The sequence below is a fragment of the Musca vetustissima genome, unplaced genomic scaffold, assembly GCF_032173495.1.
Source record: "Musca vetustissima isolate MV318-11 ecotype Yass unplaced genomic scaffold, APGP_CSIRO_Mvet_v1 utg17520, whole genome shotgun sequence".
In the NCBI taxonomy this organism is placed as follows: Eukaryota; Metazoa; Arthropoda; class Insecta; order Diptera; family Muscidae; genus Musca; species Musca vetustissima.
Window position 1 is genome coordinate 32,655 of NW_026873710.1, and position 14,956 is coordinate 47,610.

General features: G+C 34.2%; 1 protein-coding gene across 1 annotated transcript; it reads left to right on the forward strand.

Moving 5' to 3' along the window:
* The first annotated feature begins 8,153 nt into the window (after positions 1 to 8,153).
* LOC133327576 (FERM, ARHGEF and pleckstrin domain-containing protein 2-like) lies at positions 8,154 to 13,127 on the forward strand. The gene is made up of 6 exons (XM_061536094.1): positions 8,154 to 8,381; positions 8,453 to 8,924; positions 9,099 to 9,611; positions 9,700 to 9,810; positions 10,943 to 11,399; positions 13,055 to 13,127. The coding sequence occupies exons 1-6, from the start codon at positions 8,154 to 8,156 to the stop codon at positions 13,125 to 13,127; spliced, it is 1,854 nt and encodes a 617-aa protein (XP_061392078.1).
* The last annotated feature ends 1,829 nt before the right edge of the window (positions 13,128 to 14,956 follow it).

Sequence of the window (14,956 nt, forward strand, 5' to 3'; positions counted from 1 at the left end):
AAAAAATTCACGCCTCTGTGGAGGCTTGATTTTTTTCCTTCTTTTAAAAAATTCACGCCTCTGTGGAGGCTTGATTTTTTTCTTTTAAAAATCCACGCCTCTGTGGAGGCTTGATTTTTTTCTTTTAAAAATCCACGCCTCTGTGGAGGCTTGATTTTTTTCTTTTAAAAATCCACGCCTCTGTGGAGGCTTGATTTTTTTCTTTTAAAAATCCACGCCTCTGTGGAGGCTTGATTTTTTTCTTTTAAAAATCCACGCCTCTGTGGAGGCTTGATTTTTTTCTTTTAAAAATCCACGCCTCTGTGGAGGCTTGATTTTTTTCTTTTAAAAATCCACGCCTCTGTGGAGGCTTGATTTTTTTCTTTTAAAAATCCACGCCTCTGTGGAGGCTTGATTTTTTTCTTTTAAAAATCCACGCCTCTGTGGAGGCTTGATTTTTTTCTTTTGAAAATCCACGCCTCTGTGGAGGCTTGATTTTTTTCTTTTAAAAATCCACGCCTCTGTGGAGGCTTGATTTTTTTCTTTTAAAAATCCACGCCTCTGTGGAGGCTTGATTTTTTTCTTTTAAAAATCCACGCCTCTGTGGAGGCTTGATTTTTTTCTTTTAAAAATCCACGCCTCTGTGGAGGCTTGATTTTTTTTCTTTTAAAAATCTACGCCTCTGTGGAGGCTTGCATTTTTTCCTTCTTTTAAAAAATCCGCGCCTCTGTGGAGGCTTGCATTTTTTCCTTCTTTTAAAAAATCCGCGCCTCTGTGGAGGCTTGCATTTTTTCCTTCTTTTAAAAAATCCACGCCTCTGTGGAGGCTTGCATTTTTTCCTTCTTTTAAAAAATCCACGCCTCTGTGGATGCTTGCATTTTTTCCTTCTTTTAAAAATCCACGCCTCTTTGGAGATTTGAAAAATTCACTCCTCTGTGGAGGCTTGACAATTAGTTTTCTAAAAAACTCCATGCCGATGAAGAGGCCTTTTTCCCGAAAAATATTATTAAAACCAGTGAGCGGAGCAGTATAGTCGGACGGGGCCGACCAACTTCCACGAAAAACTAACTTTCTGTGGATCTATATTCTTGGGCAATATTTCGCGATATTTGAACCATCTGGACCAACTAGAGGCCGACAATTATTACTAATGTTCAGTACAGCCCTCCTAATTACTTGTCCAGATTCCCTTCCCAGTAACTCCCATATCTGAGTACATACGACCATATAATTGGTATCAATTTAAAGGTCAACCACTGCCCTTGGGTATACCAACAAATTTTCGGGTCTATGTCCTTCACGGGTAAATCTATACGCTATAGAAAACAAATTTTGTAATTTTTCACACAAAAGTCAGGTTCCATTGGACCCGCTAAATATTGACCGATCTTTATCAAAACAGGCAGGCTTATTCTTTTGCCCGATCCTCTTCTCTATGTAAAAATTCGCGTTGTTTGGGCCATAATTGCGGCCTCTGGAGCGAACAGAAAAACCGATAAAAATTAAGTATTTGGTCCATTTCATCCCCTAGATATTAACCGCTCTTTACCAAAAACAATAGGGGTCTTCATTAGCCAGAACCCATCCTACATGCAAAATTTCGTGATGACTGGTCACCAACTGTGGCCTATATCGTGTTTACAAAATATAATGGACGGACTTTTTCACACAAAAGTCAGGGACCATTTGACCCGCTAAATATTGACCGATCCTTATCAAAACAGCATGCTTATTCTTTGACCCGATCCCCTTCTCTATGTAAAAATTCGCGATGTTTGGGTCATAATTGAGCGACCAGAAAAACCGATAAAAATTTAATATTTGGTCCATTTCATCGCCTAGATATTAACCACTCTTTACCAAAAACAATAGGGGTCTTCATTGGCCAGAACCAGAATCCTACATGCAAAATTTCGTGACGACTGGTCCACAACTGTGACCTGTATCGTGTTTACAAAATATAAAGGACGGACGGACGGACACACATGTCTTGATCGACTCAGCTAGTCGATATATGACGATGGGTCTAGGACCTTAAGAAAAATATTCTTTAACAAATCAACGTCTCCGTGTAGGTCTTTGGAAAATTATTCTTTAAAAGCCCACGCATTTGATGGCCCTTAAAAAATATATTTTTTAAACGCTGTGGACGACTTTGTAATGTTCAATGGATGTCCTCCGAAAACTGTTCTTAAAAAAATCCAAGCCTCTGTGTAGGTCTTCGAAAAATATTGTTAAAAAAATCCTCACCAACGTCTCCGGGTAGGTCTTTGGAAAATTATTCTTTAAAAGTCCACGCATGGCCCTTAAAAATATATTTTTTTAAACGCTGTGGACGACTTTTTATGTTCAATGGATGTCCTCCGAAAATTGTTCTTAAAAAATCCAAGCCTCTGTGTATGTCGTCGAAAAATATTCTCAAAAAATCCTTCAAAAAACTTCGATAAGATTTGGATTGGTCTACATAAAGAGACCTTCGAAAAATATTTTCAAAAAATCCAAATCTTGTCGAAGTTTTTTGAAAAAAAATCGTAATGTAGATTTTTTGAAAAATTTTGAAAATTCTTCCTAATAACCATTTCCCCTTTCTAAACCAAGCATGTGGGTAATATAATTAGTTAGGATTTAGTGCCAAATTTTAGATTATATACAAATCAAGAAATTATATATAAAAAAACAACAAAAATAATTAAACGAAAGAAAACAAAACGACAGAAAAGAGAAATTTAATTATAAATGTTACAAAAAATGAAACCGAAAACAAGTGGCAAATTAAAAAAAAAATTTATTAAAATAAAATAAAAAATATATAAAACAAAAAAAATTCTTATTATAAGAACTTGTACCTTTTTCCTGTTATAACTTAAAATGAAGAGGATGAAAGAATAAATAGAAAGCATTCAAAATGTTCAATATGTGTCAAATGATAAAAAAACAAAGGCCAAGATATTAAAAAAAAAATAAACCAATTTAAAAATATATTTAAAATTAAGTTAGTATTGGATAAAATATAAAAAATTATATATTTATTTAAAAAAGAAAAATAACAAAAAAAAACGAAATGCTTTTTATATTGGTTATTTACAAAAACCATTTATTTTTCTTAACTTGGCTTAAATGTTTTAAGAAGAAAAAAAATAGAACACATTTACAATGCAAAACCTATAAAAAACAATTCACGAACCTCTGAAATAATTTAATTTAAAATTTATATTGCAAATCAGTATTAATTAATTAGCAAAAGAATTAAGTGTCAATAATTTAATTTAAATTATATAAGAAAAAAAAAACAAAATCAAATTAATTAAATTTTTAAGTATTTATTAAGTAAAGCAAAAAAATAATTAAAAAAAATTAAAAAAAATTTAAAAAATATATATTTTCAAAATATTTTTTTTCCATGTAGAAAAACAAACAGAACATTCTTTTACAAATTTGATTGAAATTCTTTGTGACATTTTTTTTTAAACCACTTTTCCAATAACCACATCAATAATAACAGCAACAAGAAAAATATTAAAAAAAACTAAAACAAAACTGCAAACAAAACTGCAAACAATTCATATAAAAGAAATAAAACTAAACTAAAATTCTAAAAAAAAAAAAAAAAAAAACAACTAAAAATAAAAAAACGGACAACAGTTAAGAATGCAAGTGAAACTAGTACAGAAACCAACAACAAAAACAATTTAATCAAATCCCCCAAAACCAAACAAACCGAAAACGTTTATTAATCTACAAACTGAAAAATGGAAAAATAAAACACAGAGAAAAAAGAAGAAGAAGAAAATAAATAAAAATTAATCATTAATGAAAAAAAATGTTTTGTCGTTTTTCGATATTAAATACTTATGAAATTTAATCATCTCATCATAAAGGTTGTAGCCTATGCCGATGATGTAGTCTTGCTGGTTGGGGGTAAGTTTATAACAACAATATCAGACATCCTGGAGGGTGCCCTTTCAACTCTGTCAAATTGGGCTTGCACCAAAGGTCTTGGTGTAAACCCCACTAAAACCGAACTGGTGATCTTCACTAGGAAACACAAATTTCCTAGTTTCCGCTTGCCATCACTTGGTGGAGTGACTTTAAGTGGAGTGACCCGGCATTATACACTGCTTGTATACGAGGATTGTCTTACCCATACTTACTTATGGTTGTCTTGTCTGGTGGCAGGGGGTGAACAACAAGAAGCTGCTGACAAAACTGAACTTAGTACAACTATCGGCTTCAATTCTGATCACCGGAGCATTAAGAAGCACACCACAGGCAGCCTTGAATGCAATCTTGAATCTCCAACCATTGGATATTCTGATCAAATTCCAGGCGGCCAGGTGTGCCCTGAGACGCCGGGAAACAGATCCCTTGAAATCGCTGAACTATCGTCATGCCAGCATCCTAAACATAACGCCAGGTTATGACCTTTTTAGGGGAGATAGTCATATCAGTGATTATATCCCCCCCCATAGGGACTTTAATGACATCAAAGTTGAATTCCCTATTAGGGAATCCTGGACTAGTGGCTCCCTGTCAATCTTCACAGACGGGTCCAAGATGGAGGAAGGCACTGGTGCAGGCGCCTACTGTAGGGAATTAGGTATACAGAACTCATATAAACTCAACAATGACTGTAGCGTTTTTCAAGCAGAGATTCTCGCAATCACGAAAGCGGCCGAGATAGTAAAAACACTTAATGCCGACATTGTTGGGACCGGTGACTATTTATGTAGATAGTCAGGCGGCCCTGAAAGCGGTGAAGGCGCATACTATAAACTCGAAAGCAGTTCATGATTGTAAGACCGCTCTGAATGATATACGACAAATAGTTGGACTATGCTGGGTTCCAGGACATAACGATATTGAAGGGAATGAGATAGCCGAAGAGCTTGCTCGAGGGGGGTCACAGTCGTCCAGTCTTATGATTGAGAGATCTGTGATACCTCCATCAGCTATTTCATTGGCAGAATCCGTGCGTTCCATTGCGAGGTGGTCGGTAACAGATGGTTAAGGGAACCTGCTTACAGAATCTCTAAATCTATCTGGCCAGAATTCTCTCGCAAAAGAACGTCTTCGCTGCTGGATCACAGCAAGAGGGAAATCAAAATCGTTGTGGGGATTATTATTTGTCACCGCAAAGTTAGATCTCTCACTTCTAAGTGGGACTCCAGTGAAGAGGATTACTGTCGTCTATGTGAGGACGAGGAAGAACTGGAAACAATTGAGCACATCCTCTGCAAATGTCCATCGCTGATTAGCAGAAGACATAAACAGTTTGGATATCATGAAATTGATAATCTAGTCTTCTTCTCTAAAATAGACCCTAACCAAATTCTAGACTTTGTAACCAAATTCTAGGCTTTGTCAACAACTTGACTTGGCTAAAATAATCTCTCTTCCGTCCTATTCTTCTCTCTACTCTTCCACAATCTTTTTTCTTTTCTTCATAGGTATACCTATACATAAAGGATGATCACAATGGACATAGTTTCCGAGTGGACGGTTGTTACAACAACCGTACATCCCCAACCTAACCTAACCTTTTCGATATTAAAGGTCTATAAAGGTATATCAGGAAGAGCTATAGATCCGGTCATGTGGACGAGCGTCTAGGTCTAGAGGAACTATGGAAGGTCTTCAAGGCAAAGAAAACCTTTAAGAATGTCTTCTAAGTATAGCGCTTCTTAAAGTATTCAACACTCAATAAAACACCACCTAGCAGGTGGTTTGGAAAAATATTCTTTAAAACCTCCGGAAAAGTATTCTGTAAAAAAAAGCACGATCCTTTCGTGTAATATTAGATCCAAGTTTCATGGAAAAAATCAACGCTCTTGGAGAGATTTAAAAAATATACTCAACCTTTAAAATATATATTTTTTTAAAAATCCACATCGTTGGCGTTCCTTATGAAATTATTCTTTAAAACATCCAAGCTCTGGTCAACCTAATTTTTTTAATCCATCCTTTGAGATCAATTAAAAAATCCTCACTCCTGTGGACCTTTGCAAAATCCACGCTCTGTTGGACCTTTACAAAAAGCCTCGTCCTTGACGGAAATTTATAAAAACAAATCTTTAAAAATATGCGCTCTTCGAGGACCTTTACATAATATTCTTTACAAGTCAAAGTCATGCCCATACTTAGTATTTTTTTAATAGTCTCTGCTGGTCCTTAGAAAAATATTATTTTTAACTCCATGCTTTTCGAATCCTTTCAAAAATATATTTTTTTAAAGTCTATACTTTACCACGATCCACGTCTCAGGCGGTCATTGGAAAAATGGTTTAGATAAAACTACGCTCTGGCAGAACTTCGAAAAAATATTCTTTAAAACCCTCACGTTCAATTCTTAAAAAAAAAATATTATTTGTAAAGAAAACCCGGATATTCAAAGGTTCAATTCTTTAAAAAAACCCGATCTGTCCATAGAAGACTTATTTGTAAAGATGACATCTAACGGATATTCAAAGGATTTTCTGAAAATAGCTTCCAGATAAGAAGAAGCTTCGAAGTGCTAAAAAGGCTTCTACATAAACAAAATTTCTTGAGAACTTCTACCTCCATAATTTTCCTATATCGTCTATTATTTATAAAAAAATCTCTGAGGGTACTTCTAAACGTAGAAGACAAATTCTTCTGTACATAGGATAACCTTTTTGCCTTTGTAGTGCCCATCACATACGCTCTCTTCCCATGGGGAACATCTCAAAGCCTCTTCCCACAGAAGCCCTGAAGTCGGACTTCTATTTTTTTAAATTGCAAGTCTCTGCCTTGAAGGAATTATATTTCCAGATGTCCTTATTTAGTTCTACTATCCTGGAACCTCTTAGATACCTATGTTCACAGAAGGCCTTTTTCGTGACCCAAGACCTTTCGCAGTTCTTCCAAAATCTTATGCAGATCTTCCATCAATAAAAGGTATATCAAAGATCATCCATATACCCAACGGAAATCAACATTGATGGAATGATGGTCAGATCTTCATATAGGTCTGATTACCTTACAAAAAAACGGCTGATTTTCATATAGAAGATCAACAGACCTTCATATAGGAGATCGACTGTTTTTTTTTTTTGTAAAAGATCGACATAACTTCTTATAGAGGATCGACTGATCTTCTTATAGAAGATCGGCTGATCTTCTTATAGAAAATATGTTGATATTCTCATAGACGATCGACTGATCTTCTTATAGAAGATCAACTGATCTTCTTATGGAAGATCGACTGATCATCTTATGGAAGATCGACTGATCTTCTTATGGAAGATCGACTGATTTTCTTATAGAAGACCAATGATCTTCTTATAGAAGATCGACTGATCTTCTTATAGAAGATCGACTGATCTTCTTATAGAAGATCGACTGATCTTCTTATAGAAGATCGACTGATCTTCTTATAGAAGATCGACTGATCTTCTTATAGAATATCGACTGATCTTCTTATAGAATATTGACTGATCTTCTTATAGAAGATCGACTGATCTTCTTATATAAGATATTCTAATCTTCCTATAGAAGATTGTCTGATCCTATTATAGAAGATCGAGTAATCTTCTTATGAAAGATCGACTGATATTCGAATATAAGATTCTCTGATCTTCTTGTAGAAGATCGTCTGATCTTCTTGTAGAAGATAGTCTGATCTTTTTATAGAACATCAACTGATCTTCTTATAGAAAATCGATTATCTTCGGGCAGAAGATCGACTGATTTTCTTTTATATAATCAACAGATCTTATAAAAAATCGATTGATCTCTTTATAGAAGATCGCCTCATTTTCTTATAGAATATTGTCTAGGCTTCTTATAGACGGTCGACTGATCTTCCTTTAAAAAAATCGATAAATCTTCTCATAGTCGATCATATTCTAAGATCGTCTGATCTTCTTATAAAAGATCGAGTGATCTTCTCATAGTCTATCATATTCTCTTCTTTTAAAAGATCGGTGAGACTCATTGTAGTGGATCAATGGGTATTCTTAAAATCATCTCACATAAAATGGATAAATCTTAGATTTTCAGCGGATCTTGTTATAAAAGACTTAGAATTTTTCTAAAAAAATATATGGAGTTTCTAATTTGTTGCTCCTAACCCAAAAACCTATTTTTATTCAATTTCTAATCGAAAATGCTCAATATTTTATTTTCCAGAAGTTTATCATGGCATCAATGGCAATATGTCATTGGATCGACGAGAGCATCCAACACTGGGTTCAGATAAATCCTCATCACTATCTCGGTCCGAAGCAGGAACCTATGATGTTATACAGGCGGAAATACAACATGCCAAGCGACATGAATTGGCAACGGGGCAGGCGGCCATAGTCAATACAAATGGAGCGGTGGGTGGTAGTACCAGTGGATCAATGAATACCGGTGATAGCGATGTAGAAGCTAAGAAGAGGGTAAGTCAAAATTGAGATTTAAAAAAAAAATAAAATATTTTATAAGAAATTTATTTTTTTTCTCCTTACAGAAATGGCCCACCGAAAAATCCTATTTCCTTGCCAAGGAATTGCTGATGAGTGAACGGACCTACAAAAAAGATTTGGAAATATTGAATACAAATTTCCGCAGAGAGCTATCCGAGGATGATGTAGAAAATCTACAGCCACTCTTTCAAATGTTGGAATCTATGGCTCAACATCATAATAACTTTTTGCGTGATCTGGAACATCGTTTGGTATTGTGGGAGGGTCGTGGCACTCACGACAGTCATCGTATTGGTGATGTTATGCTACGCAATATGGCTGTCCTGCCGATCTATGATGAATATGCTCAATCCCACGCTGAGATTTTACAGTGTCTCAACGATATGTATGAAACGGATAATCGCTTCCAGCAAATCTATAAAGAATTTGAACAGCAAAAGATCTGTTATCTGCCGATTGGGGAGCTGTTAATGAAGCCATTGCAGCGAATGTTGCACTATCAATTGATATTGGAAAGTGAGTAGCGATCGAATGAGGGGAGAGAGTGGAAGGGTCAAGATATAGATTTTTATATTTTAGAACGCCTAGTTACCGATAACGATGTCTAAAGTACCTAGGCTACCTGATCCATACCTCTCGCCTTTCACGTCCATAAAACCAAAATTCTAATTCTTTTTATCTCTTTTCCAGGACTTTGTGATTTCTATACCGAAGAACATCTGGACTCAACCGACTGTCAGGCTGTCTATCAGCTGTTATCCCGCACCACCAAACAGATACGCGATCTAATGCCCGAATCACTGAATTTCATACACCTGTGCGAGCTGCAACGTGACGTACAAGGCTTCGATAAATTAGTACAAAGTCAACGTCGCCTCATACGTCAAGGCTGTCTGCTGAAACACTCCCGCCGTGGTCTCCAACAACGAATGTTCTTCCTTTTCTCAGATATTCTCCTGTATGGTTGCAAATCACCCATTGACCAGTCATTCCGCATATTGGGTCATGTTCCGGTGCGATCTCTACTCACCGAAAATGGTGAACATAATTCTTTTTCAATCTTTGGTGGCCAGTGTGCCATCACGGTGAGTGCCTGTACGACGGCCGAGAAAACCCTATGGTTGGCGGAATTATCGAAAGCAGCAGCGGATATCAAAAATAAACCTCACACCCAATTGACTTTGACAAATTTGAAAAATTGCAGTGAGTATTTCGAAATTGTTTTCTTTAGGGTTGTCTGAAGTTATGATTTGTGTTTTTGTATTGCTTCTTCTTCTTTCTGGCTGCCAAGAAAAGGACAATGTAATGCCAAGTAAGAAATGCTTTGTAAATTACCTTACCTCCCTCTACATGAAATTGCAAGTGTTCCGTCAACGTTGCAATGCTCCGGCAAATGTTCAAGGTGGCTTGGAATTTTAGAATGCATTTATTGAGGATCAGTCATCTGTCATTTCGATCCGTGGACTATCAAAACCAAGTAGATTTTTTTCAAATATATTTTTTATAGTTCTGACGAAGGCATCGATTTTTAAAGGAAAAACAAAGGGGCGGATTTTTTTAAAATAGTTTTTACAGGAATATATTTTTTCAAGGCGTAGATTTTTTAAAAATATTTTTTGAGGGTTCATCCCAAGGCGTAGATTTTTTAAAAATATTTTTTGAGGGTTCATCCCAAGGCGTAGATTTTTTAAAAATATTTTTTGAGGGTTCATCCCAAGGCGTAGATTTTTTAAAAATATTTTTTGAGGGTTCATCCCAAGGCGTAGATTTTTTAAAAATATTTTTTGAGGGTTCATCCCAAGGCGTAGATTTTTTAAAAATATTTTTTGAGGGTTCATCCCAAGGCGTAGATTTTTTAAAAATATTTTTTGAGGGTTCATCCCAAGGCGTAGATTTTTTAAAAATATTTTTTGAGGGTTCATCCCAAGGCGTAGATTTTTTAAAAATATTTTTTGAGGGTTCATCCCAAGGCGTAGATTTTTTAAAAATATTTTTTGAGGGTTCATCCCAAGGCGTAGATTTTTTAAAAATATTTTTTGAGGGTTCATCCCAAGGCGTAGATTTTTTAAAAATATTTTTTGTGGGTTCATCCCAAGGCGTAGATTTTTTAAAAATATTTTTTGAGGGTTCATCCCAAGGCGTAGATTTTTTAAAGGTTCATCCCAAGGCGTAGATTTTTTAAAGGTTCATCCCAAGGCGTAGATTTTTTAAAGGTTCATCCCAAGGCGTAGATTTTTTAAAGGTTCATCCCAAGGCGTAGATTTTTTAAAGGTTCATCCCAAGGCGTAGATTTTTTAAAGATTCATCCCAAGGCATAGATTAAAAAAATGTTTTTTTTTTGGTTCGACATACTAACTTCTATATGAATTATCTATCGATTTTTTTATTTGGTCCGGTAGGGAAGGTGTGCAATTTTTCCTTTGGTCCTTGGTAGGATAACAAAAATACATATCTCGTCCATATGATTTTAAATAAATTTCCACCTATTTAATTATTGGTTTTTCTAATAATTCTTCATTTCTCTCTCCCTTTAGCCTCATCCGAAGAAGGTCTCGATCTGTTAGGTTTAACGAACGGCAATTCGACGCTGACCGCCCAACAACTACTGCAACAGCAACAACAGGCACAGCAGCAAAACAAAACACCACCATCAAGAAGCAATACGGCCACACACGTATGTTGGCATCGTGGCGCTACCGTCGGTTTGGGCGATCATCTCATCTCGGCCGAAAATCAACTTTCCGGTTATTTGTTGCGTAAATTTAAAAATTCCAGCGGTTGGCAAAAACTGTGGGTTGTCTTCACCTCATTCTGTTTGTATTTCTATAAGTCGTATCAAGATGAGGTGGCATTGGCCAGTTTGCCGCTATTGGGTTATACAGTCGGTCCACCGGGCGTTCAAGATGCTGTCCAAAAAGAATTCGTATTCAAGTTGTCATTTAAAAATCATGTGTATTTCTTTAGGGCCGAAAGTATACACACCTATAATAGGTAAGTAGGGAGGAGATTTTTTTAAAGGTCTAGATTTTTTAAATATTTTAAAAGCCTTTAACAAGGAGTAGATTTTTTAAAAATATTTTTTTTATTTAAGGCCTATAAGAAGGCGTAGATTTTTTAAAGGCCTATAAGAAGGCGTAGATTTTTTAAAGGCCTATAAGAAGGCGTAGATTTTTTAAAGGCCTATAAGAAGGCGTAGATTTTTTAATGGCCTATAAGAAGGCGTAGATTTTTTAAAGGCCTATAAGAAGGCGTAGATTTTTTAAAGGCCTATAAGAAGGCGTAGATTTTTTAAAGGCCTATAAGAAGGCGAAGATTTTTTAAAGGCCTATAAGAAGGCGTAGATTTTTTAAAGGCCTATAAGAAGGCGTAGATTTTTTAAAGGCCTATAAGAAGGCGTAGATTTTTTAAAGGCCTATAAGAAGGCGTAGATTTTTTAAAGGCCTATAAGAAGGCGTAGATTTTTTAATGGCCTATAAGAAGGCGTAGATTTTTTAAAGGCCTATAAGAAGGCGTAGATTTTTAAAGGCCTATAAGAAGGCGTAGATTTTTTAAAGGCCTATAAGAAGGCGTAGATTTTTTAAAGGCCTATAAGAAGGCGTAGATTTTTTAAAGGCCTATATGAAGCCGTAGATTTTTTAAAGGCCTATAAGAAGGCGTAGATTTTTTAAAGGCCTATAAGAAGGCGTAGATTTTTTAAAGGCCTATAAGAAGGCGTAGATTTTTTAAAGGCCTATAAGAAGGCGTAGATTTTTTAAAGGCCTATAAGAAGGCGTAGATTTTTTAAAGGCCTATAAGAAGGCGTAGATTTTTTAAAGGCCTATAAGAAGGCGTAGATTTTTTAAAGGCCTATAAGAAGGCGTAGATTTTTTAAAGGCCTATAAGAAGGCGTAGATTTTTTAAAGGCCTATAAGAAGGCGTAGATTTTTTAAAGGCCTATAAGAAGGCGTAGATTTTTTAAAGGCCTATAAGAAGGCGTAGATTTTTTAAAGGCCTATAAGAAGGCGTAGATTTTTTAAAGGCCTATAAGAAGGCGTAGATTTTTTAAAGGCCTATAAGAAGGCGTAGATTTTTTAAAGGCCTATAAGAAGGCGTAGATTTTTTAAAGGCCTATAAGAATAATATTTTTTAAAACCTCAGCCAAAGGCGTAGATTTTTTAAAAAATTTTTTAAAGCCTCAGCCAAAGGCGTAGATTTTTTAAAAATATTTTTTAAAGCCTCAGCCAAAGGCGTAGATTTTTTAAAAATATTTTTTAAAGCCTCAGCCAAAGGCGTAGATTTTTTAAAAATATTTTTTAAAGCCTCAGCCAAAGGCGTAGATTTTTTAAAAATATTTTTTAAAACCTCAGCCAAAGGCGTCGATTTTTTAAAAATATTTTTTAAAGCTCAGCCAAAGGCGTAGATTTTTTAAAAATATTTTTTAAAACCTCAGCCAAAGGCGTAGATTTTTTAAAAATATTTTCGAAGTCTTAACAAAAGGGCAAGATTTTTTTAAAAATATTTTTGAAGTCTTGACCAAAGGGGTAAATTTTTTTAAAAAATATTTTTAAAGCCTCAATCAAAGGTGCAAATTTTTTAAGAAATAATTCTCTAAGGATTCATATTTTAATTATACTAATTTTATATTTTTTTCTCTCTCCCCCTTGCAGATGGTTAGAAGTGCTGCGCAGTACCACCCAGACTCAAGATTTCAAAAACATTCACGCCTCCGGCCATCATTAAGAAACGGGGTATATATATATGGACTTTCCATCCCTAAACTTCAACGAATACACGAAAACCTGAAATGAAACTAAGTCTCCAATGTTTAAAAAACATCACGGAAGATCCAAACCCAAAACGATGTACATCCAATATGTACCTAAATCAAGAAAATACCTACATCTTAGAGAAAATAAAGTGCCTTGAAGTATTTTTCAAAAATAAAAATAAAAATAAAAACATATATATTTTTTAAACGAAAAAAAAAATGTTATACAAAAATATTTACACATATACATATAAATAAATAAATAAGAAAAAGAACGAGATTGTTAACACATGTCAAGTGAAAAAAAACAATGTGAATGTTTTGAGGTTATGTTTGAAAATGTCATATTCTAAATTCTAATTATTGTTTTTTTTTTCTTTCCTTTGTTTTTATTTTTTTATGTGTAAATATTTTATTCAAAATAATTATAATCATTTATATAAACTTGCTTAAAAATCAAACAAAAGTACTTTAAAAGTCCAACACCAGTCCAAATCTTTAATTATTAATCGTATCGCAATATCTAAACTCTACTAATTAACTACAAGTATACGTATGTACTTTATTCAAAATCTGCATATATATAAATATAAAAAATATATAATTAAATATAAAAATAAATATCAATCTATGGTAATCTGTTAAATGTCTTCTAAATATTAAGTTCAACTTGTCATACATACAAATATAGTGTATACTTATATATTTTATAAACATCTATATATCAATGAAAAAAAAATCCAAGCCTTAAAAACGATAATCAAAGAAAATGAAATTAGTATAAATCAATTAATTTTTTTTAAATATTTTTTTCTGTTTCTTCCAAACACTATTTTTTTCATTCATTCTAATAGAAAAGTTAAGTATTATTTTTTTATTGTATGTAATCTTATAGGGCTATTTTTTTAATGCTAAAATAAAACTAACAAAAATTTATTCGGATTAAGAGTGAAGAAAACAAAAACGAAATACCAATTTACAATTTAATAAATACAATAAAAACTATATTATATAAATAAAATAACGAAGTTGTTTTTATACCCTTCACCACACTGTGGTACAGGGTATTATGTCTTTGTGCATATGTTTGTAACAGGCAAAAATAATACAGATAGACCCATTGTTCCTTTTGAGAATATGCATAGAATCACTTTCTGAGTCGTTTTATGCATGTCCGTCCGTCCGTCCGTCTGTCCATGTTAAATTGTAAACAGGTCGCATTTATGATCCGATTTGGATGAAATTTGGCACGGTTCATTTGTTTGGCCCAAGGACGAACCCTATTGAAATTGGAAAAAATCGGCTTAGATCGGTTCAGATTTAGATGTAGCTCCATATATATTTTCGTCCGATTTAATGTAAATGGTGAACCAAAGTCCTTATATATTTTTCGATTTGAATGAAATTTGGTACAGCGTAATGAATTAGGCCTAGAATGATGTGTGCTAAATTTCCTGAAAATCGGTTCAGATTTAGCTATAGCTCCTATATATATTTTCGTCCGATTCAATGTAAATGGTGACCCAAAGTCCTTATATATCTTTCGATTTGAATGAAATTTGGTACAGCGTAATGAATTAGGCCTAGAATGATGTGTGTTAAGTTTCCTGAAAATCGGTTCAGATTTAGAAATAGCTCCCATATATATTTTCGTCCGATTCAATGTAAATGGTGACCCAAAGTCCTTATATATCTTTCGATTTGCACGAAATTTGGTACAGCGTAATGAATTAGGCCTAGAATGATGTGTGTTAAGTTTAGTGAATATCGGTTCAGATTTAGATATAGCTACCATATATAT

Bases quoted from the DNA above. Each gene is read 5' to 3' on its own strand.
- LOC133327576 (XM_061536094.1), top strand. From the start codon at position 8,154: ATGTCATTGGATCGACGAGAGCATCCAACACTGGGTTCAGATAAATCC. The intron at 9,612-9,699 runs GTGAGTATTTCG...CTGGCTGCCAAG, and splicing joins GACAAATTTGAAAAATTGCA to AAAAGGACAATGTAATGCCA. The intron at 9,811-10,942 runs GTGGCTTGGAAT...CTCTCCCTTTAG, and splicing joins TGCTCCGGCAAATGTTCAAG to CCTCATCCGAAGAAGGTCTC.